General features: G+C 40.7%; 1 protein-coding gene across 1 annotated transcript in view; it reads left to right on the top strand.

The window, feature by feature from the left end:
• BEND2 (BEN domain containing 2) overlaps positions 1 to 16,917 on the top strand; it is a 36,644-nt gene extending 19,727 nt beyond the window's left edge. Inside the window, exons 9-15 of the mRNA XM_071813283.1 lie at positions 4,512 to 4,616; positions 6,686 to 7,199; positions 8,416 to 8,616; positions 9,556 to 9,677; positions 10,284 to 10,497; positions 11,659 to 11,862; positions 14,719 to 16,917. Coding sequence (XP_071669384.1) covers positions 4,512 to 4,616; positions 6,686 to 7,199; positions 8,416 to 8,616; positions 9,556 to 9,677; positions 10,284 to 10,497; positions 11,659 to 11,862; positions 14,719 to 14,951 — 1,593 coding nt within the window. The 3' untranslated portion in view covers positions 14,952 to 16,917. The remainder of the gene's footprint in view (positions 1 to 4,511; positions 4,617 to 6,685; positions 7,200 to 8,415; positions 8,617 to 9,555; positions 9,678 to 10,283; positions 10,498 to 11,658; positions 11,863 to 14,718) is intronic.
• Positions 16,918 to 25,313: the final 8,396 nt, after the last annotated feature.

The following is a 25,313-nucleotide window of genomic DNA, read 5'->3' as shown; positions in this document are numbered from 1 at the left end:
ATTTTTTGTTTCACACAGTAACATATATTAATAACTGATGGACTTTGAATGCTTTATTTGGGTTTTTTGTCTGAAAGTCTTGGCCTTTACAGCAGTACTTTTAAAAAGTTTATTCCTGATTGCTTTAGTTAGGCAAAACAAATTTTTAACATCTGAAAGAAAATGTGACCTTGGGGATTGGCTGGGTATCAGAAACTTTCAATAAAACAAGTAGTTTTTTCAAATTCTTCATCTTTCATCCTCTAGTTAAAAATGTGGATGTAGTTGATTTCAGTGCCATGTTTTTTATGAAAAACACAGCTGTGTTGATTTCTCCATACATCATTTACCCCTTTCATTTTCACAGAATCACAGATTGGTTGAGGTTGGAAGGTGCCTCTGGAGGTCATTTTGTCCAACCTCCATACTTACGCAGAGCTGCCTAGAGCGAATTGCCAAGGACCATGTCCTGATGGCTTTTGAGTATCTCCAAAAAGGAAAACTGCACAACCTCCCTGGGCAACCTGTGCTAGGGCTTGGTCACCCTCCCAGTGAAAAGGTGTTTCCTGATTTTCAGAGGGGACCTCCTCCTTTTCAGTTATTGCCCCTTGCCTCTGGTGCTGTTGCTGGGCACCACTGGAAAGAGCATGGCTCTGTCCTCTTTGCACTGTCCCTTCAGGTATTTGTATCCATTGAAGAGATCTAGCCCTGAGCTTTCTCTTGTCTAGGCTGAACAGTCCCAGCTCTCTCAGCCTTTCATTGTAGGAGAGATGCTCCTGTGCCTTAATCATCTTCATGGCCCTTTGCTGGACTCTCTAGTATGTCCATGTCTTTACTAAACTGGGGAGCCCAGAGCTGGATCCATCACTCCAGGTGTAGCCTCACCAGTGCTGAGAAGAGGGGAACCATCACCTCCCTGGGCCTGCTGGCAATCATTTGTCTAACAGCCCGGGGTACCATTAGCCACCTTTGCAGCAAGCGCACATTGCTGGCTCACATTCAACTTAGTGATCACCAGGACACCCAGCTCCTTTTCTGCCAAGCTGCTTTCCAACTGGGTAGTCCCAGCCTGTACTGGTGCCTGGGGTTGTTCCTCCTCAGGAGCAGGACTTTGCACTTCCCCTTTCTGTACTTCATGAAGTTCCTGTCAGCCTGTTTCTCATACCTGTTGATATCCCTCTGGATGGAGGATGACCCTCTGGTTTATCAGCCACTCCTGCCAGCCTTTTGTCATCTGAAAACTTGCTGAAGGTATGTTCTGCCATCATACAGATCGTTAATGAAGATATTAAATAGGATCAGACCCAGTATCGACCCCTGAAGTACTCTACTAGTGTCTTCATCTAGACTTTGTGATGTTGATCACCACTCCCTGGGCCCAGCCATTTGTCCAGTTTCCAATCCACTTCACTGTCTGCTCATCCAACCTGTACATCAGCAGCTTGTCTGTGAGGATCTTATGGAAGACAATGTTGAAGGCCTTCCTCAAATCCAGGTAGACAATATCCACTGCTCTCCTCTCGCCTACCAGGCCAGCAGGCCAATCATTTCAGTCGTTTTGTCATAGAAGTTTATCAAGTTGGTCAAACGTGAGTTCCCCTTAGTGAAGCCATGCTGTGACTACTCCTAGTGATTTTTTTTTTTTCTGTTTTTTTTTTTTTTCTTGTCCTTCATCTGCCTGGAAATGATTTCCAGGATTAGCTGCTCTATCACCTTTCCAGGATTAGAGTTGAGACTGCCTGGCCTGTAGTTTTCTGAGTCTTCCTCCTTGCTCTTCTTCAGCATAGGAGTGACATCTGCTTGTGTGTAGTCTTCAGGCACTTCTCCCATTCACCTTGTTTGATCAAAGTTTATCAAGAGTGGCCTCGCAATGACATCAGCCAGCTCCCTCAGCACTCAGGGGCGCATCCCATCAGGCCCCTTAGACTTAATCTATGTCTGGTTTGCTGGATTCCCTGAGCAGATTTTTCTTCCATCCAGTGTCTGTCTTCCTTGTTCCAGTGTTTTTTCCCCTTGGTCTCTGGAACCAGGGACTCCTGAAGGCCGGTCTTGCTAGTAGTGGGTGAGGAGAAGGTGACGTTGACTGCCTCAGCCATTACCATGTCCTGTGTCCCCCATCTCATTCAACAATGGGCTGACATTTTCCCTACCCTTCCTTTTGTCACTTGTGTACTTACAGAAGCCCTTCTTGTTGTCTTTGGCCTCCCTGGCCACCTTCAATTCCAGTTGTGACTTTTTCTTTACAGATAGTATTTTTTCTAACTATATTTGCCATTGGTGCTATAGAAATCAGTATTTCAGTGGTTGCTTATAAGCCTTTTACCTGTGTACTTGGAAAATTGAAAACTGTGACTTAAAATAGCATATCATAATACCTAACTTACTCTAGAGCTTGTTGGTAGCTTTTTAATGTAAAACAAAACATACCAAATAAGTAAAAATAAAACATCTGCTGGAAGCAGGTAGCACAGCCTCTAAGTGCTAACCACACTGAAGTCACATTAGTAAGCTTCTCTGAGAAGTCTTTGTACTGTAATATTTACCACTGTTATATCACAGTATGCTTGGGATTGGAAGGGACCTCGAAAGATCATCTAGTCCAATCACCCTGCTGGAGCAGGAACGCCTAGGTGAGGTTGCACAGGAACATGTCCAGGCGGGCTTTGAATGTCTCCAGGGAAGGAGACTCCACAACCTCCCTGGGCAGCCTGTTCCAGTGCTGCCACCCTCACTGAGAAGTTTTTTCTCAAAATTAAGTGGAACCTCTTGTGTTCCAGCTTGATCCCATTACTCCTTGTCCTATCATTGTTTGCCACTGAGAAGAGCCTGGCTCCATCCTGGTGGCACTCACCCTTTATATATATATATAAACATTAATAAGGTCACCCCTCAGTCTCTTCTTCTCCAAGCTAAAGAGAGCCAGCTCCCTCAGCCTTTCTTCATAAGGGAGATGCTCCACTCCCTTAATCATCTTTGTTGCCCTACGCTGGACCCTCTCCAGCAGTTCCCTGTCCTTGAACTGAGGGGCCCAGAACTGGACACGATATTCCAGATGGGGTCTCACCAGGGCGGAGTAGAGGGGAAGGAGGACCTCTCTCGATCTACTGACCACCCCCCTTGTAATACACCCGAGGATGCCACTGGCCTTCCTGACCACAAGGGCACAGTGCTGGCTCATGGTCATCCTGCTGTCCACCAGGACCCCCAGGTCCCTTTCCCCTCCACTGCTCTCTAATATGTAATTTCCCAACCTGTACTGGAACCTGGGGTTGTTCCTGCCCAGATGCAGGACTCTACACTTTCCCTTGTTAAATTTCATCAGGTTATTCCCCGCTCAACTCTCCAGCCTGTCCAGGTCCCGCTGGATCGCGGCACAGCCTTCTGGCATGTCAGCCACTCCTCCCAGCTTAGTGTCATCAGCAAACTTGCTGATAGTACACTCGGTTCCCTCATCCAAATCATTAATGAATATATTGAATAATATTGGCCCCAGTACTGACTCCTGAGGCACTCCACTAGATACTGGCCTCCAACTGGACTCTGCACCATTGACCACCACTCTCTGGCTTCTCTCCTTAAGCCAGTTTGCAACCCACCTCACTACTCTATTGTCTAGACCACACCTCCTCAACTTAGCTGTGAAGATGCTGTGAGAGACTGTGTCAAAGGCTTTACTGAAGTCAAGGTAGACCACATCCACCGCCCTGCCATCATCCATCCACCTTGTTACGCTCTCATAAAAGGCTATGAGGTTGGTCAAGCATGACTTACCCTTGGTAAAGCCATGCTGACTGCCCCTAATGACCTCTTATGCTTGATATGCCTTGAGATGACACCAAGGATAAGCTGTTCCATTACTTTCCCAGGGACAGAGGTGAGGCTGACTGGTCTACAGTTACCCGGGTCCTCCTTCTTGCCCTTTTTGAAGACTGGAGTGACATCTGCTTTCCTCCAATCCTCGGGCACCTCTCCCGCTTCCCAAGACTTGGCAAAAATGATGGAGATCAGTCTAGCAATGACTTCAGCCAGCTCCCTCAGCACCTGCGGATGCATCCCATCTGGACCCATGGATTTATGGATGTCCAGACTATTTAATTGCTCCCTAACCCACTCCTCATTGACTAAAGCAAACTCCTCCATTGACCTGGCTTCATCCGGGGTCTCAGGGGTACAGGGTTCCCCAGGACAGCCTCCAGCAGAGTAGGCAGAGACAAAGAAGGCATTCAGCAATTCTGCCTTCTCTGTGTCTTCTGCCACCAGGGCACCCACCCCATTCATCAGTGGGCCTACATTGCCTCTGGTATTAATTTTGTCTGCTATGTGTTTGAAAAAGTTCTTTTTGCTGTCCTTGACCCCTCTCGCCAGCTGTGCATTTTCTATCTAAGTTGGTCTTTAATGTGCTTATGGAATTTATATATAATGTACAGATCTTTCTTGGGTTTTGGGGAGGGAAATTTGCCCTTGATTTAATTTTTATGATTCCTTCAATTTTTCTGAAGCAATACTGTTTTCATCTTTGCTTTTGTCATCAGGCCATGTATGATGCCATTCAGAAACTGGATAAAAAATTTGACTTGCTTCATTGGAAGGTCTCAGAAATGCAGCATACTCGTGTAAAGCCACTGTTACTCAAACCTGTGAGTAGTAAAGGCCTGTGACATTTTTCCTTTAATTCTTTCACTTCCTCTGGTGTTTATTTTTTAAAAAATCCTTTCCTTCCACTAAGATTAAAATCAGTATTCTAGATTTCTTACTATATACCAGCATCAGTCTCCTGTGTTTTTATTAACCAGTTGTCACAGATTGGCCAGTGGCCCCCGTCAAATTTGGGATGCTGTGATAGATGCTGTAGAATTCTGTTTGTATTGAAAATAACAGAAATTAATTGTGCAGGTTAAGTCTTAAACTTGGGTATGTTGGTGTTGCCGCTTTATGAGATGTGTACTGTCCGTGGGTTTCTGCGGTTAGAAGAGAGTTTATGCATCACTCACACAGGCTGGTTCGATTGACTAACTGATTTTTAGATCTCAACAGTGTGTTGTCATATCCATTGTGGTACAGAATTGTGTTTACCCAATAAAACATCTTTTTTTCAAAATTCTGAAGAAGGTTTGATATTGTATACACACTATTTTTGTTCCTATAGTCAATCCCCTGTTAACTAAGGAGGCAGAATGCTAGTACTTGTAACTCTGCTCTTTAAAAGAAAAACATAACATATGATTTTTGGAGAAGGTTGTAAAATCCATGATGACCTTTCTTTGTCAGCAATACTGCAAAGCTTTTAATGTGGCAGAGGTGATCCTACTGTCAGGGGAAGTCAAGACATCAGCAAGGCTATTTACTTTAAGAGTGGGTAAGAATGATGACATTCTTATGCATGTCAGTTATCGATAGGATACTAGGTTTTATTTGGGAATGTGTTTTTGTTGACGACTCCAAGCTTGTACTGTCAACACATCCAAAAGTATGAAATCCAGAGAACAGACTGGTCTGCTGGTCTTATCAGCTACGCTTGGACCCTGTGGCCTCTGCGCTCTTGCCCTCCCCTCTGATCATGTGGAATGGCAGCTGCTATAAAGTTCAGATTAAAAGTGACCTGCAGTGCTTTTTTGGAAGAAGGCTTTTATCACTATAAGGTGTAGAGGGGAAGCCAGCAAATGCAACCTACTGACCATTTTCTTGAGTTCTGCTAGGACTTCATCTCTAAAATCATCAGGAATACTGTAGATTTTTTTTTTTTTTTGTTATAGCTGTACCATTGTTGAATCTGTAGTGGGATAAGGATATGAATAAGGAAAAGTTTGTGGTAAAGGTGCTATTTTTTATTATATAACTGAAATAGCTGGAGAAATGGACAAACTTTAAGGCATGTAAGCTTTTTTCCAGGTCGCAGATTTTTAAGAGTTATAAGGGTGAAATATAATCAGATATCTGCAAGGAAGGAAAAAAAAAACACCAAAGAAACAAAACAAGAAACAAACAAACGAACAAACCCCACCACAACACGAAAACACCCACCCACATGTGTCAGCTATGTTTGGTAGCTCCTCCTCAGTGACTTGTATTTTGAACTAGAACACATGCTTGAGGGTGCCTCTGTTTCTTAATAAAAGTACTGGAAGTGGTCGAAAGCATAGCCTGTCTCTCAGTTTGTCTGTGTTGTTCTCTTTGGAATCTTCCACTGTAGATGAGATCTGAATGTTTAAGGTTTTCAGCTAGCAAGTAAAGAATGAAGAGGCAGCCAAGAGAGAAAGTCACTTGCTTCCTTTTAAACAAGAAAAAGCTAGCATGGCAGTGGAGACAGCTGTTGAAAATTCAGCAGACTGGGTCAATGGCTGGCAAATTTTAAATTATATTTTGACTGTTCTTTTTTTTTTTTATAGAGCTTTTAAAAGAGCCTTTACAAAGCTGCCTTTCTCATTATGTATTTCTGTCTTTTTAGAAAGCAATTGTGCCAGCATCCCAGGTGGAAACTTAAGAAACTTTGTAGTTGACAAGTGTTGGAACTACAAGTGAGAATAAAAGAAAGTAGAGGGAAGGCTAAAAAATAATAGCACAGGCTTCATGACAGTGGTTACTTCAGTAACGCGTCTGTTGCCATTAGCATAGTTACTAGATCTAGTCTTCCTTGTTTGCAAAAGAAAAAAAATGACCAGATATGTCTAATTTAACTTTCTATTTGTTTTCTGAATCACATTTGCAGAAACCAGTTGGATTTACATACAGAAGTTCCAGTCATTTGCCTCAAGGAAAAATAAGAGTACAAAAATCTATGGAGAGGGAATCAAGTCTTCATGTCTCTTCACCAGGCCAGGGGAGGCATAGCCCAGTCATAAGGGTTGCTTTACAAAATGGCCATGTTCAGGTCAATTCCACCATGAAACATGCTCAGCAGAGTCTTGAGCTTGAATTGCAGCACCCTGTTCGTAGGCAGAGCCCACCGCTCCCCACTATAGTTTCTACGCATTCATTACATTCATCATACACAGCATCTAACAGGATGCCCGACCTTTCTCCACAATCAAATTTTGTAGGCGGAGTTGTGGAAAATACTGTCAACATTGTATCATCACCACTGGCTTCAGCATCCGTGCCAGCACCCTCTGAGGCTGGTCTGGGAGATAATGCTGTGGTGATGAACTACAGAAATGAGTCTCGGAGTGTGAACATCAGTAAAGAGCTGCCATCTTCTCCAATATCCATCAATCCTAGCTTTGGTGAGTTCCTTTGTAATAAATACTCAGAAAAAGAAAAAAAAAAAAAACCACAAAAAACCCTGTGGCTAGTGTAAAAAAAGTGCCTAAAGAAATCTTTATAGTTATTTAGTGAAAGTGAAAGGAGCAGAACTGGCTGCCTTACAAGCATTTCTAGGATATAATACTGTTTAAAACTCTTAAACAAAGGTCATAGGAATGTTTAATATGCCAAGAATCACTTAAAAACCTCTGCAGAGTATATACAGTTGTGTAGACTGCTACAAGTTCTTGATTTACAGTACATGCTTTGAATTCTTTTAAGACTGGACCGTGTTTTTCTTTCTTGGAACTCTTGATGTCAACTATTTTTAACCTGTGTATATGTCATAGATAATGAATGCATGCTATGCATATATTTAAAAAGACAAAAGAGATTGTCAGTAAAGCGAAGCGAGGCATATGCCTGTATGCATGTTTTTTGTTTAAGAGAGCAACTTACCTGATTTGTGTGAAGGAAATACCTGTTTTCTTCTCATGGAGGATTTTATCAGTGAAGAATCCTTTTATCATCAGCTCCTCCAGTGTTTGGTTTCTTTCAAAATACTGAATTCCACAGAAAATGAAGAATTCCGTAGATCATTCTGTTATGATAAACAAGCACATATAAAGTAGCACCATGTTTTAATAACGGATGCATTTATTTCTGAAGTATAAATCCCTTGAGTCATGTGGAAGGCTGGGCTATGAGGTTTTGGTTGCTTTTGATCTAAAAAATAAGTTCATACAGCTCAAGCTGCACAAATAGTAGGTCAAATATTTTGATACTTATCTGCAAATTTGTAAACAGCATAGAATTTATCAGTACTATGTATGGATATGCCATTCTTCATGGGTCATTGTCTTGAAACCACACATGGTATCTGCATGTGTGCAAAACAGGCCAGTCTGAACATTTTGGACTCATTAATGTTTAATGTATTTTCTTATGTGTTATTATTTCAGTTGGTTATGTTGGTGAGTAACATGAATTAGATACTTCTGTTATCATTGCAATTTAAAGTTGCTTTTATAAGAGCAAAGATGGCTAATACGTAGTAAAATTAGCTGTAGTAGAAAACATAACCAGGGAGTACCATAGAAGAGGTCAAGAGAAAGTGTGAAAAAGTGTTCCTTTTTTTTTAACAACTTGCTTGGGTTTTTAAATTTTTTTTCTTCAAATCTTTTTGTTTTACAAAAGAGTTCATTGGTGACCCAGTGAGAAATGTAAAAGTTCTTGGAAATTATTTGATGAAAGCTCGGCAAAAGACTAAACCAAAGTACGCAGCGCGCTACTTAGTTCGTGTCTTGTTCCCCAAGGAAACGTTATTGTGCAGCATTATGGGAGTGAGTGCACGAGGGCGCAGAACATTGGATCCAAACAAAATTGCTGCAATAAGAGGTATGCTACCTTTAGAAATGCACAGATTTACTTCTTTAATACTTAATGAGTTTTTAACTTGTAAGAAGTCCTTATCTGCGTGTGTCTGCTAATTGTTGTCTAGCAACTAGTGAACTGATAAATGGGGTACTGGGTGTGCTCCACTCTGATGTGTTTTGATTTTGAAATTCCTACTTTGTAATTGTCAATGTTGATTTTTCTTCAATGTGGATTAAAAAAAAATTCTTATTACTCCTAGTTTTGTGTACTTTGTGTTCATCAGTCACTCTGAGTTTTTCATTACAGCTTTGTGGGTTTTGTGGGTTTTTTTTGGTTGGTTGGTTTGTTTCTTATTTTGTTTGCGTTTTAGCCATGGTATACCCAGGACAAATATTAACTGGTGATTCTTAAATACTCTTAAGTTCACTGCTTTTGTTTGTTTGAGAAATGGTAAATATGGGGAGGGCATTTACATGGATCACGTGACGTGTATGTGAAGCTATAATTCTCCTTGTTTTAAAAGATGGGAGATTATTTAAGCCATGTGAAGTAGTTACAGCATCAGCATTACCTTGTCACTAGTTCTTGTGGGGTTTTTGTTGTTGTTGTGTGGTTTGTTTTTTGTTTGTGGTTTTCTGGCTTTTTTTCTTTCTTTCTTTTTTTAAGTTAGTATGCTAAATCACACCTTTCCCCTAATTCTACCTGGCAAAGCTTAATAATAAAAGCATTATTCACAATACCTCAGAAAATTATCACTGCACATCTTAAATTCATAGTGATGCTTAGCTTCAAAACCTGAGTTTACTATCTCTCTTTAATTTAAAGGTGGAAATTTAAAGCTTCTAAGTGGAGAACAGTAAATGTGAAGCATTTCTTAGCTTTCTCTCTTTCTGAAATAGTGTAATTTTTAATAATGCTTTCTGTCATAAAGCTTAAAAAAACTTTGTGTTTCATATGCAGAATTTCTTGCAACTAACTTTCCAACCTATGATTTGAGCGAGCATGGAAAAGACTGGAAAACCTGTATCACAAATGTCAATGCTATGATCCGCTGTTTACGCTCTGAAACAAAAATAAACCCAGTAAGTTGGCTCAGGGTGATTATTTACTAAATACTAAGTTTGTGCTTCTTTATCAAATTAGTTGTTCGAATTACAAGACTCATATAATGAGAAGTTCAAAATTCCTTGGGTACTGTCTTTGCGTTGCTCAGCATAGGCCTGCTGACTGCAGCACTAATTCCATGTGGGGAGTACTGGAAGCATATTCCTGACTCTTGCTCTTCCTGATCCTGTGTCCAGCATTCATGTATAAGCATAGGATTCTAGAAGGAAAGCACTGTAAATGTTACCTGGAAGTAGTGTCAAATTTGATTGCCAGCTTAAGCATGTAGCTGCTAACACTCTTCACAGGCTTTCCTTCAGATATGTCCAGCCATCCATTTCAACTTTATATTGACTGAAACATCACTTGTAACTCCATTTACCTCTGCTTCTAAAATGCTTTGTGCAAATGTGTGAATATTTAGTATCTGTATCGTCTGTAGTTTTCCTGATTGAAATGGAGGAGTAACTATATTGTAAATGTTTGGAATCTAATTTATACTAAATGGGAAATGAAGTGGAACACTAATTAGAAAACTGGTAGTCTTTTCCCAGTGCGTTGGCTAACCTCATTTAATGTTTCAGGGGACAGCTGAAGGGAAAGAAAAAGTGGCCAACACTCCAGATACATCTCACTGTGTAGATGTAAATTATAATGAAGATAGTGAAGGCAATTCTCAAAACTCTCAGAAAATGACCAGCTCCACAGCTGACACATTGCAGAATTCAGGATCGGATAAGTTTCCAGAAGCTTTTCGCACACCTTCGGTCAAGAAACTTCGGTCTTCAGAACCTATGGGTAAACTGTGATATTTTCATCCTCTGAATTTGCATGTTACATTTTAAATGGTCAGTGAGACGCAGAAGATGCTACTGTAGGTGAAATTGTGTAGAAAGGGGGATTCAGTGAACTATGCAACTCTCCTTTTCCTCTTGAGGCAGTCATTTAGTGTATATACAGTAAGTTATGGGAGCAAACAAGAACGTCATCTGGCTAGCAGAACATATGTTTACATCTACTAATGTCCCATAATGCATATCCACTGTAAGACTGGAAAGTTCAACTGCGAGATATTCTGTCCAGTTTCTCTGAATAATTCTTTTTCAATAATTATTTTGCAGTTGCCCTGGGTTTTTTTGTATTTGGTAGATATTCTACCTTAATGCAGTACACTAGCTCAGAATATCTATTGAATGGTATTGCAATTACAGAAGAAAAGCATACCTTTCTGTAAAACTGACAATTTAGGACAGTAAAACTTTAAAGTGGCCTTTTTACTTTTTTTTTTTAAATAATGAAAATGCACAAAATACAAATGCATTGGAAAAAATTCTGTGTACAGAATGTGATGCCTCTAGAGAGCTTAAAGGGAAATGAGCTGAGATTAATTGCCCTTGGAAATAATTTATTTGATTAGAGTCACTTTGGGGCTCTATGAGATCTGCTCCTGCACCCAAGATTAGTTAGTCTGATCCCACAGACCTCCTCAGTTACTATACATTTTGCATTTTTAAATGTTTGCAGTGGAGTCAGGTTGAAGTAATTAAAAAATTTTACTCTTTTTCAGCTTCCACTTACAGGATCTAAGCACCATTGAAATAGCAGAAGTTCTCTTTACTTACGTAATTGGAATAGCATCATCTTTCCACGTGAGATGACAATTTAGAAAGCAATCATTATTAATGCAGGTTACATTGTTAGCATTGCTGAAAGCATACCAGAAGCGCTGTTACATTGTTGTAAAACAAGCAGGGTTTTCTCACCACCTGGACATTTGTCTGCAATATGTTCCGTTTTAGTCTTAGCTGTAGCATTATGGTTTAGCCCTGACCTTTCAAGCAAGTGCATTGGTTTTGGGGAGAACTTTTTGTGTCCTAGTTTTAGTGTAATACAACCACTTTGAAGCATGGTCAGTGTTGGAAAAGTAAAATCTCTGTTTCTCTCTGACATCCTTTCTAGAACTTCTTGGAAGCCCATGGCGCAACGTTCAATTACCATTTTCAGTCATTTATGTAGCTAAGGGGAAGTCTCGTCCGGAGTTGTCAGCTCGCTACCTAATTCGTCACATGTTCCCTGAAGATGTGCTGGTAAAAAGCAATGTATATGGTAATCTTGAACGTGGCATGAGCCCACTGGACTGCAACAGAATTAGTGCTCTCAGAGGTAAGAAAAAAATCTCTCTTCAAATGATAATGTGGGGAAGTTAACAGGAGTGATTAACTTTGTATCCTATGAACAAACCATGGAGCTTCAAAAATAATTCTGTGAAATCTTCTGACAGGTATTAGTGCAAGCAGTGGAACAAGTCGAGAGAAAGTAGATGAGGTTATGTTTAAGCAACTCATGGAAGTCTCCAGATCACAAACCTGGCTAATATGAGGAAACTTAGTCTCCATGGCATCTGCCTGGAAGGACAACACAGTGGGAGATGTCCCAGAGGATTCTGGAGGGTATTGGGGATGATTTCTTGATACAGGGTCTAGGTAGGCCAACCAGAGGTAATGCACAGCAGATTGTGGTGCTCTTCACAGAAAGGGTTGGGGCTTGTGGAGACTATGAAATAATGGATCTCCAGATCCTATGCAGGGTTTAAAAAGTCTGAGAGTACAGACGCTGTAGCTTGGGGGAGCCAACTTTGGCTTATTCTGGAAACTCATAGGTGAGAGATTGTGAGAGACAGCTCTGAGGAGGAGGGAAGCTCAGGAAAGTTGGCAGGTCTTAAAGGAGAGCCATCTGCAAGCACAAGAGAATCCATTGTGATACTTAGGAGAACTGGTAGAGTTATGAGGAGGCAAGTTTGGCTAAGCAGGAAGTCCACTACTGAGCTCCCATGCAAAAAAACAGTATATAGAGAATGGAAGCAAGGACACCTTATTTACTGGGTTGGATCCCAGGCTGCAGGCAACGTAACTGTGGAGTGCCTTCAGCATTTCCCAACACCACTGGCTTGATGTAGGGTTTTACTTCCTCCTGTGTCCTAAAGAAATCACTATGGGACAGTGCTCACTGGGTTAGTAAGGTTGCGTATTTGACTAGTTACTCCCATCTGGATGAAACTCTTAGTCATAGGATTTAGTTTTAGATAGTCCTGTGAGGAGCAGGGAGTTGGCCTCAATGATCCTTATAGGTCCCTTCAGACTTGAGATATTCTACGATTCATCACACTTTTCTTTCAACGTGCATCTCCTAACAAATCTTGAAACTGAATTCTCTTCCATGTCTGGGGTGCAGGGAGGATGAAAGGGTTGTTAAGATTTGGACAGTGCAGCCTACAGCTCCGCAAGTGTGGCAAGATTGTCTTGGAGGATACAGCAATAGTGCCAAATAAAATGGAGGTGGGACTTGCCCTCTCTGGAGTGATGTCTGGGCATGACTTGAGGGACAGTGCATGCCAGAAACCATTCCCAGTATTACAAAACTATACATAAGAGTGGGGTTCCCCAAACTGTACATATTCCTTCACCTGGGAAGCCTGGGAAACTGTCACTTTAAGCACCTCAACTTACTCCCATAGTACACATATTATTTTGTCTTGGGGCTGCTGAAACATAATAGAGGACTTTGTCTTTCATCTGCTCTGGAGCCTACGTGTTGTGGTTGCAACCAGGCTGTGTCACTTGGCTCTGGGGCCAGAGGGCAGTCCCTGGCCCTGTTTTCTTTAACATTATAACATAGCCTGATTGGATAGCAGAATCCGCTCCCGGAGTTTAACCCTGCAGAGCAGGAAGGGACCCTGGGTAGCCTTGCTATATATAGTCCCAACAATTGGTCAAATTATGTGAAAGAAAAGGCATAGTTAAAAAGCTGGTTCATGGGCCATAGTAGTAGGAGTTCTTGTTCTGTATTGTAGCTCTGAGGTCAAGCACTTCAGTAAATTTGCCATCAGGGATGAAGGGGACGAGAGTCTGGTTGCTGCTTGTGTATCCTTTGTCAGTATAGTTTATTACAGGAGCATCCTGGGAATTAAATAATGTAAGGTGCTCTCACTCCCCCCTGACTCTCCCTGGAGCAGGGTAAACTACAAAAGCACAAGTTTTTTCTTCTGTTACTTTCTTCCTTCAGACCCATGCTTTTCTGGGAAAATAAGTTTCCAGGTTTGGAACTACAAGTTAAAATAGCAACTGTAAACAATGATGCTATATTAGATTTTTACTTGCTAGTGTATCCGAGAGCATTGGAAGAACAAAACTGACATAATACCAACTAGCTATACCTGTCATTCTACTAAGGTAAATCTAGATGTTAATCAGAGAAGTAGAAATAGCATTGCCTTTGATTTGAAATTACAGCTTAGAATTCCTTTTTGGTGCTTATTTAAATCTTCTAGGGGCTTGCTTAGAGAAAAAAAAAACATTTAATTCAGCAAAGCTCAGAGGGACAATCTCTCCTTAGTAATTTAAAAAATACATATATTAAAACCTGGTTTTAAAACTATTCATTTTACTTGTTGAAGAGGAAAAGGATGCTATAGTTTTACTGCACTTACCCCATTTGTACTGAACTCAAGTATTTGTTTACTGATCTTGTTGCAAGTATGGTAAAGATCAAGCTCTTGCTGTTCTTCTTTCACTATTGTTCCTCTACAGCTGTGTTACGTTGAATTGCTGTGTTTCATTGTAGTGAATATTGTTGTCAGAGATGGTGTGAAGGAGGGATTGGTTCTGCCAAACACTGGTCATTCTGAAATGGAGCCTGAGATTTCTTTGCTCTGGTTGACCCATTAGAAGCTGAAGTTATTCAGCACATCAAGGGATCCAGCCCACCTGCGTGGTTATGTGCTTTCATGCTTTCTTTGCATGTTTTGGTTTTGTGCTTAAACCTTTTGTTACTCCTTTTCAAATTAAACAGAGAGAGGAGGAAAAAATATCTACCCTCTAGCTTTGCTGTTCAAGCCTCGTAATATGCGTAGCTGTCCTATTTTGGTAGCGCGTATTTGTTTTCTCTTAATTACATCCAAAAAGAGTATATAGCTTGCATGAATAACTGATAACTTGCTATTATGTCCTTGTTTATTTTTAGACTTTCTTCAAGAAAATTATCCATCCTTTGATCTAAAGGAAACTGGATATGATTGGAAGGCATGTGTAGCTGCCATGAACGGCACAATCCGCAGTCTCAGACATGACCATAAAAAGTCTACAATTGGAATCCGCCCGAAAGTCTTGGCAGTGCCACCGAGTGTAAAGAGTCCTCCACAGAGTCCGACTTCAGTAAAACCATTTGAAAGTGACACTATTAATCTCACAGACTGAAGCTCTCTAACCTCTGTCTCAAATCTTGACTTGGCAGGTTTTTATAAATCCCATGTAGAAGCCTGTTACATTGAGTTGTCCTGGTACACTGAGTTGTCGACAGCACTAAATAGTATTATTTCATGAGACCAAAGTTAGCAGACGTGGGAACCCTAACTCCTTGTATAAGTAGCATTTGTGCTCCTCAGAAATTACTTCCACTGTTCCCTGTAGCATTTGCAACATGCTGTCTCCTAAAAGCACCTTCTCATGTTTCATTGATTCTGACAGATTAATCTGGTTAGAAAAGGTGCACTGCGCATGAGTTCAGCACAAGCAGATAGAAATGTGGAGAAGAAACGTTGTCCTCCTTGGAGGAAGACTTGTAGCCAACTAAATTGTCTCGTTATGTGTGAAGAACGAAATTTTCTTTGACAATTGCATAGTTTAAGCAGAAATATCTAATGTGGAAAAGAAAAAAAAAATTGTATCTATCGAACTTGTTATGTCTATCTCTCACTTTTTTTGCCTCCTACAGCAGTCTGTTGTAGGATCAGGAAAGAGGCAAGCAACAACATGAGTACAGTTGGTAATATTTCCTTTGTTCTGATTTAGCTCTACAAAAGCTCAAAAAAAGCATCCAGAAGAAGCAGTCCGATAGTTGGTCTTTTTTTTCTTGGTGAAAATTAACGAAAATACTTCTTCAGGGGCTTAGGCTGCTGTTCAGTGACGTGTCTCATCTGCTTATGTGGATGTCCACAAGATGCAAATCAGGATTGGGATCCTGATTCAGATTTGAGAAATAATTTCCATCAGCTTCAAGTCACTGGTCCCTCAGTTAAAACTTGAGTACACATGCTGGACTTGCCCATTGGTTTCATTTTTAAGTTGAAATACAACAACAATCACTGTACAGAAGTTAATGGCTTTTTTGTTGGGTGGATTCTTTTGTTGTTTGGGGGCTTTTTTGGTTGCGGTGGGTGTTTTTTTTTGTTTGGGTTGGTGGGGTTTTTTTGGTTTATTGTTGTTTATGTTTAATTTCTGTTACTTGTGTTTCCACGCAGTTCTCTCACTGTCTGCATATTGGCTAACTGGTGCCTGAGCTTGCCTTGCCACTTGCATTATGTCTGAGTGTAGCCTCACATGTCCAGCTTTTTAACAGAAAGAAGCTTCTCAGAAGCCTGAAACAGGGAACCAGTTTCACATCTGAGGGTTGATGCAAGTGTGGCTTCCAAAATTATGCCTGTGTACGTAGCAGAACAAGATTTAACTAAATCTGTCTTCTCCAAGGCAAAGGTTTCATGGTTTGTTTTTTGTTTTTGTTTTCTTTTTTTTAGCAATAGGATAACATAGTGAGGTTACTTGTTCTCACTTTAACTTCTGTTTGTAACAAACAGGAAGTATTTATGATATGCAGTATAGGATTGGCTTTTTTATTGCAAGTTAGGATATGCAATGGCCTTATCAAATCTGAAATTAGTAATTTAAGTTTCCTCTACAACCTGCTTGCAGAAGTCTTCTGTAGGATTTAAGAAATAAGCTGAATTTCTGATTTTATTTTATTTTTTTAAGTAGAAATGTACTGCAAATTTGGTTGTTCTGGTTTACTACTAACATTCTACTGTTACTGTTCTATACAATCATTCTTGTAAATGCCAAGAACTTTGTTGTGTGTAGATATTACTGATTCTAAACCTCAGAAAAAAGCCAAAATTACTTATTTTTTCAGTAGTTTTATGAAATTTTTTAACTGTCCTTCACAGATTTTAATGGTAGAATGGTATATTTATTGAATGACCTGTCTGGCACTGAAAGCTGTTAGTGTGGTGCATACCTATAGCTTCCATACTGAAAAGAGAATTGAATAAAAGTAGAAATAGGGGTTTTTTTTGCTTGTTTCTGTTTCAGATGTATTAATTTTTGCTAACTTTTATAAAATTAAATTACAGTATTTTGCTGTTAGGAATAAAGTATTTTACAAAGAAAACTGGCATATAGTTCCTTGATTACAAACTTGTATCTTCAAGTTTTCTTGCACCATACATCTACAGTTCAGGTATAGCTTTATCTGAAAAGATTCTTTTGGTCTCCTTTCAAGAACCAGGGCTTTGAGGAGATCTTCTGATTGATTTCCAAATTTAAGAGTGCCGTATCCATCTCAGTAAACCAAAGCAAACTCTTTTGAACTTGTCAGTTACAGTTTTGTGTCAGCTATCTGAAACAGAGATTTCCATAAAAGGGTAAGAGTAAGATTTTTAAGAAACTCTTTTAAACTGGTGCAGTTTTAGTAGAGTAGGCCTTATTCATGCAGTGGAATCAATTACTTTATTAGTCCCTCTTCAAGGAATATAACAGGGCTGGAAGGTAATCTGTTCATTTGAAATACTGAGACTTGACCACCTGTCCTCAGTCTTTGTAGACCTAATACCTGTCCCTAATGCAATGCAAGTCTTTTGTCTGTACACCAGAGCTGGGCTACTTTATTCATGGATGATTGATGTTTCTGAATTTGAGATGATACTTCATAGTTCGTCTTGTACTTCCAGCATCAGATTTGACAGCCTTCTAATCCAGTAGTGTTCAGGATCTGGTGCACATCTCCTAGTAACAGAAAATGCTATACTTTCTTGATGCATTGATTGTAGCCTTGTGAATGGTGGTGCATGGAGTATTTTCATACAATAAATTAGTATTTACATGTATAACTATGATATGAAAAAGTAGTATGTATTACACAAGTATCTAAATGCCCTATTAGGATTTTAGGATTGACTCTAGACATTGGTAGTGATACAGAAATAAACGCCATGGTAATATTCCATCGTGCTCTCCAGCTCTCACTTGCAACTGTTGTGGATTTCAGCAGAGGTTTTGTGCACATCAGACCTGCAGTATTGGCTCTTGCCATATTTGTGGCCAGATCCTTGTTCCCATAAATAGATCTGCCTGCAAACACAAGTACTTGATGATTCTGTTTTAAACACAGCACTTCCATGGTAGTTGTAAAAATTTGCAAGAAAGTGCCTTTCCCTTCCTTCTCCAATATGAAGAGAGTGAAGGTTTGTTTGGAGAGGGTTGTTGGTTTTTTGTTTGGGTTTAGCTTTGATTTTTTCAAGTTTAGATCTGTGGAGCAGGTGTTGGGTGACTGATGGCTCTCTGTATCAGATCCTGCTCTGCTGTTGGACAGGGATGCTTCAGATTAGATATGCTGCTAGATATTTTTCCAGCAGATTTCTTAGCACCTGCTCCCACGTTGCTGGAGAAGATAGGTTGATGCATGAGTGAGTGAAATGAACAGAGCAAGCACAGATTGCTCTCCCTGAGCCTGGCAGCCCCAGTAAGGGTTTTCTGTAGGAGCCAAGAGATAAATCTCCATTAAATACTTCCATTCTTCCTTACCTATGTGTTGTAGTGTGGATGACTTTTGTGTATTTGTGAGATGGATCACTGCATGCTTTTGTCTAACATTGCGCTTTATGTCAGGGAGCAGCTTGCGTGGTGCTCCCCCTGTGAGGGAGAGCAAGCTGCAGCTGAGGGCACGCACAACAGGGGCAGCAGCATGCCCTTTCTGATGGGCTGCTCTGATTAGGGCTGAGGTGGTGGCTGGCAGGGACCACCCACAGTCCCGGAGGAGACAGGATAACATGTCAGGTCCAGAATCCAGTCAGCAGCAGCAGAGACATTGCTACAACATGGCTTTGAGGTTCATGCAGGAGATGGGGCCAGGCAAGACTGGGGACATGACTGTGACCAGGATGCTCTGGTCCCTCTGCCTGGTGAGGGAAGCTGCAGAGGTCAGGGCTGGGCACAGCCGGCCTGTGGCATAGCCCTGCAGGGATGAGGGCAGGGCTGTGCTGGCCCGGAGGCCCTGTGCCCATGCACAGGGCGACTGAGAGGGATGGGAACAGGCTGCTCAGGGCGACTAAGGCCTCTTGGTGCCCCTCAGAGCTCTGACTGAAAATTTTGCAGGTTCCACAGCCAATCTCACAGACATGGTCAGCTTTAATAGCCAGAACTCATCCTTTAGAACATTATCAATATTGTTATTTTCTATTTTCTTGAAGTAATCATTTGATGGAAGTGCTCATAGGATTTTAGAATATGATGTAGAATGGCTAAATATTTGTAGTTCTCTTTTACAATCACCTGTTTGTTTTGTTCAGTATATGTTGTGATGATATCTGTGCATGAAGTGAGATGGGAACTGCTGACTTTAAATGCCATCTGACCTATAAGTTTATGTAAGTATTTAACTTGCAAGGTCTGTGTATATTTCCTGCTTCCCCCCTGCTTAAGTGGTGGGAGATGACATGGATTATAGTACTCCATGAAATTCACTTTTGCACTGGAAACAGGGCTTTTACTCCTGGGTGGATTAAAGTGCTATAGCACCACCTACTGCGGGCCAAAAGTTTTTCAGTCAGGAAGGCTTTCTGTTTCTCAGGTAAACAAATAAATAAATAAATCCAATATTCTGACAGAATAATGCAGTTCTGAGAATTCAATTTTAGTGCTCTCACTGAAAAATTGAAGTTTCACTTTTGGCTGAACTTTATTCTTTTAAGCTAAGTCTTTTCATTTAAAAACAATCTAATTTGACTTTGGATTTCTTTGTTCGGTGAGGCACTATTTTTGCTTGTAATTAAAGATTTACAAATACTGGTAGAAGTAATACATGGGGCAACTGTTCACATACAGTTTTGTATGAACAATAAAATGCAGGGGTGATGGAACATCAGGATCAGCATCCTCTTTTCCTCAGAGCCTCAGAAGATTCTTTGGCATTTAATCTGCTAGTGTGTACTTTCCAAAGGTGGCATCTGCTTCATATGCCCCGTTGAGAAAGAGATCTTCAGGGGCATCAGCAGGCAGGCAAGTACATGAGGCTTGGGAAAATCCCAAACTGTGCAAAGAAAGGGACCACAAATTGTCCCAAAGGACATATTTCTACTTGTAGTGCCAGGGTTCAGAAGGCAATACAACAATGTTGTAGGCCAGAAGAATATCATTGGGTGCCAATTTGAGATAGGAAAGAGTAACAAACCAGCCCAAATTGAGGGAATTTTCAGATGTGGGAGGTGGCTATTTCCAAAAGTACTCTGAAAGGTGAAATTAGGGAAACAGGAGTTTCTAGCTTCAGGAAGACTTCAGGATGACATGGCAGTGGTGCTGAGTAAGTGCCAAACAGACAAAAAAAGAAAAGGAACCAACCAGATGGGAAATGCTGCAAGGTCTTCTGTTTGGGAGCAAAGGTTGCTAACCAAAGATGAAAAAACATACTATGAATAGGATGGCCATGCTTGTCTTTCCTATTGGATGCCCTAAATTGCTTAGTTTAGGTATTTTGTGGACTAAAACAGAATAAGATGTCCAGTATTTGCGGATTAGTGCCTTTCAGTATGCAAAAGGCAGTCCACACTTCAGTTGGTTCAAGCCAAAGGAGTTAAAATTCAGGTTGCCACAGACTTGGCCTGTTTGATATACACTCTTCTTACAGTTAATGCCTGCTAATGTCAGACCTTCTAAACTGCATATGGACAAAGCCTGAGTGTCTACGAATCCAGAGTGTTGTCTCATCTAAGTTACTCTCTAAGGTTTTGACTCTGAAGGCTGGCTGAGGGTTTGGTGAAAGGACCCAGAATAGTGTCATCTGGAACAGGCCCCTTGTAGCCAACCAAGCTTCCTCTCTGCTTGGCTTTGTGAAACACCTGCTTCTGTGCAAAATTATTTACCTTACTTACTTCTTTTACCCAGTCCATGTTTTGCCTCACATGTGTAAGCCATGATGAGAAAGACAAGCTGTTTCATTAAGTTTGTTTACTTTCTGAGATCTGCATTACCACTGGAGAATGTTTAGTGGCCTGCAAGTTGAAAAAGGTGAGAGGAAAAAGGAAAAATACCTGTAAATATTGTTCAGTTCTGAGAGACCGGTCTAAGTAAAAAGAAAAAGTAAATAAATATCTATAAAAGTTGTTACTTTCTTCCATGTAGCCAGTGAGACAGTTTTATAATAATATCTTATTTTGAAATGAAATTTGTTTTTCTCTCTTACAACTGTAGCAACAGTAAAGATATCTTTCCTATGTTAAAACATCGAAGGCAGCATGTGTTTTATAAATGGGAAAAAACTCGCCCCAAACTTTGAATCAGAACATTGAGAGGGGGGTGCTGATCTCTTCTCCCTGGGATCTGGTGACTGGTTGCATGGAAATAGTTCAGAGCTGAGCCAGGGAGGGTTTAGACTGGACATCAGGAAGCATTTCTTTGCCGCGAGTGTGGTCAAACACAGGGACAGGCTTCCTAGAAAGGTGGTCAATGCCCCAAGCCTGTCAGTGTTTCAGAGGCATTTGGACAAGGCCCTTAACAATGTGCTTTAACTTTTGGTCATTCCTGAAGTGGTCAGGGAGTTAGGCTAGCTGGTCATTGTAGGTCCCTTCCTACTGAAATAGTCAAGCTTATTCTGTTGTATTCTATTTTTTGTAGCTTTTCTCAATTTCATTTTAAATATACACTTGTCCTAAGAAAGCCTTTTCTTAGAAACTGTGTGGAAAACCTAGTCTTGCTTAGTCTGGAAGCAAATCCAGTCAAGCTTTTGTTTGGCTTTGAATTTGGTAAGTATAACTCACTAAATGATCGATCACAAGGAACAAATATAAAAAATGGGGGTTGTGGGCACTCAGACAAGCTTTGCAAATTTAATTATTCCATCTTCCTCCTGGGGGTTACTGACCCCATGGCAACTGTGTGTATGTGTGTGCAAGTTACACACTCCGGTTCATAATTTGACATCAGAGCTTGCACTGCACAGGAACAAGATCTTGCATGAGTACCCTGGACTCTGAACAGTGCTTACCCAAATGCTCTTCTGCTCACTTCTGTGAAGGCAGAAAGAAGAACTAAGAGGAGTGACAGTGCTTCAGGCTACTACAAATCCCTGCTAAGGGAACGTGAGCCAAAGCCCAAGCTTCCCCTCTGTCACCGGCTTCTAAGATTGTGGTCACAGTAGCAACCAGTGAACCCGAACTGCTCTGTAAAATGCAGAAACAATCTCCAGTGCTTTGGATTATGGAGATGTTTCCCCTATCTGTCCTAATTTCTCCAAAAAATGACCGTTGAATTAAATGTCAGGAAAATGATAGTGACAGTTAACAAAAGCTGGTCGTTCACAGAGCAGAGGGATGTTGAAACAATGACAAGTAAGCTTTCTGGGCAAAGGGTCACTTTATTTTTGTTTCTATACACAATGCTCTGTGCAAAAGGGTTTCTGAGCAGAGTGCCTATCAGCACTACAATAATTAAGTAAATTCTGGCCTTTATTTGAAGGCCTGACTCAAACCCAAATGAAACTGAAAGTAATCTCTCTGGAGATCTTAGTGGAGGTAGGCAAGATTGTTTGAAGTGCAGCTATGTAATTTTTTAAATTTTATATGGGTTATGTATAAGTACTCTTTTTTTAAGCTTGAACTTTTTTGAAACAGCTTTTGTAATGAATATTAGGTCTTCAGCCAGGGGAACAAATGCAAATATATCTCATCTCTAGCTGCACATGAGTTGAAATGTGGAGTCCCTAACCCTACATGCACACTTTGAACACTTTTTTTCCGTTCTGCTGACAGCCTTTTAGCAGCATCCCCTCAGGAGGCTTATATTATAAAGTGTAATCTATCTTCAGTTTGGTGAATTCTAGGATATTTAAAGAAAAAGTGCTGAAAGAAGCAGACTGCTGCTGAATGCTTTGTCCTGAATCAATTTCCGAGTCTTATGTGCCTGTTTACTCCTGAAGCCCTGCTTATCCTTATTTTAGGATTAAGTATCCTATGTGCTAGAATGTAGGTATTTCTTTTATTTATCTAGTCCCCCTTTTCTGCCTATACCTGGTAGCTCTGAGCCACCCTTCTCCATCCCTACTTCCTTGCAGAACAAACCCATCCAAAGCAGCTCCGACTCAAGTGGTTCCCCACTGCGATGTCCTTCTAAGTTCCCTCTTTCCCAGCTTCACAGTGTACCTGGCTGCATAAAAGCATTTTGATTTTTGAACAGTGAGCACTTTTTTTTTGTCTTTATATGCTTTCTGCTAACTTGGAAAGGTCAGCTGGAAGAGCTGTTGTTCAAGCAAATAGAGCTTAGCAAGTGGTGACTCAATAATTTGTATTGTCTGGTATCTCCTGACTTGCATCAGAAATGGAAGAACAATAGCAGAGTCTGACTCCCTGGGGACTCTGTGGGTTTGGTTTTTGTTTTGTTTTTAATAAAGCCAAGAACATTTGCTGGTGATCAGAATGTCTTAGGATATTACAGTGAGATCATGTATTTCAGCTGAGCTTTAGTAGGCCTTCTAGCTGGAAGAACTCCACAAAGAAGAATTGTTCTGTGCAAAAAGAACGCTTTTTGTGTCTCCAACGGGCACTGCATTTTTTATGCGATCTCATGTTCTGAAGTGCGTTGTGAATGTAACTGAAAATATACTGTAAAAGGCTGTGTAGAAAGATATAAACTTAAATAAGCTATGTGAGAGAGTTTTCTTTGGGAGAAAATTTTCTGAAAGGGAAAATAAAATACCTCCAAGCCTTTATCTTCAAAGCAATGCAAATGTTAGACTACATTTCATTTTTGTATGTCCTAGCCATTGCTTTCACTAAAATGAAAAAATGTTCCAAATATTTTCCGCAGTTAAATACAGTAGTGTTTCAGCCATCTGTAATAGGTACCCTCCTCACTACAGCCTTCTTCTAGCCCATCACCAGAGTCTGTATTCCGATGTGCTGGAGAAGGGAATCAATCTCCTTACAGTTTTTTTTTTTCTTTTTCCTTCCTACACTCATATGACATTTCCTGTGAGATTCTGAATCCTCCTATCTGTGCACACCATAAAACAAATATTGGAATTGTAGGTCATTTTAAAGAAAGCCTTTAGAAGAAAAGTGCTTTAATTAACATTTACTTTTATTTGCAAAGGAACCTTGAATATCCTTTATATCAGAATATAGGTCACAGCTCCTGAAGAATTCCAATGATGTACTGTAAACTGTGCTATTGATATATTAGTGTCAGACTCCCAGGCATATTAAATCTGCATGACTGTGAAGCACTAATTATTTCTATTAATTTCTATTACGGTAATGTGTAGTGACTACAGAGGAGGTCTGAGCCTGCTATAGAAGGTGAGGGAGGCACAGAAGAGATAGTCCTTATTGCGGCCTTTCAGTACTTAAGAGGGTCCTATAAGAAAGACAGGGACAGACCTTTTAGCAGGGCCTGTTGTGATGGTTTTAAACTAAAGGAGGGGATATTCAGGCCAGACATGAGGAAGAAATTTTTTAGGATGAGGGTGGTGAAACACTGTCCCAGGTTGCCCAGAGAAGTGGCAGATGCCCCATCCCTGCAGACATTCCAGACCAGGCTGGACGGGGCTCTGAGCAACCTGATCGAGTTGAAGATGTCCCTGCTCATTGCAGGGGGTTGGACTAGATGGCCTTTGAAGGTCTCTTCCAGCCCAAACTATTCCATGATTCTAAGCAGTATGAAATGAAAAGGCAGGGCTAAACAAAAATATGAAACGTCCCCAAGGCGCAGCTTTCCCTTCTGCTGTGTAGCTGGGGAGGCCACTGCCTCGGCCAGGCTGTGCTGGACATTGCTCACACACACCCACTTGCTCCTGCACACGGAGTGTGGAGCATGGGGGAGTCAATGGTGGGAGCCCCAGATTCCTCCCCCATTGCCTTCACAGAGCGGAGACCCTATAGGGATTTTTTTTCCCATGTTTGTATTGAAGACCTGAAGCACTGGGGGTTTCTTTCCTCAGGTGTTAGAGGCAGAAAGAGTAAAAGTAATGAAAATTTGCTATAGCCTGAAAATAATAAGTCCTCATGTTCTGCCCGTCCTCTCTAACCCACTGGAGCATGTGAGTTCATTGGCACGGTAAGTCAGATAGTTTATCTACTTGGCCATGCAATCCTGGTTTGTATCCAGGGGACTTTACAGGTGTAAAATTAACCACAGGAGAGCTCTTCTATTGTTCACTGACTGCAGTGCAAACATATGGAGGGCTACAAGTGAAAAATAATTAAAACAATATTTGAGTACATGCCTGTTCTCTCATTTTATACGTACAACACATGTAAATCCATCTTGGTTTTTTGTTTCATTATCTTAATACAGAAAAGTGAAACTTCCTTGTTTGAAATACAGTTTTCTTTGTGAAATAGTACCTTTTGGAGATAATTTGCCTGTGCTGAGAGCACAGCAGTGTCCAGAAATACGCACAAAAAGAAAGATTTTATTGCTTGGCGTGAGCAACCGAATACCTTGGAACGATCCTGTGAAAATACTATGGCAGACTTTTCTAATTTGGCTGCCAGTGCCTTTCAATCACATACCTCTTAA

This window comes from Patagioenas fasciata, chromosome 1, assembly GCF_037038585.1.
Source record: "Patagioenas fasciata isolate bPatFas1 chromosome 1, bPatFas1.hap1, whole genome shotgun sequence".
Taxonomy (NCBI): domain Eukaryota; kingdom Metazoa; phylum Chordata; class Aves; order Columbiformes; family Columbidae; genus Patagioenas; species Patagioenas fasciata.
Note: the sequence above shows the minus strand (reverse complement) of the source record. Positions and strands in the feature narration are given on the sequence as shown.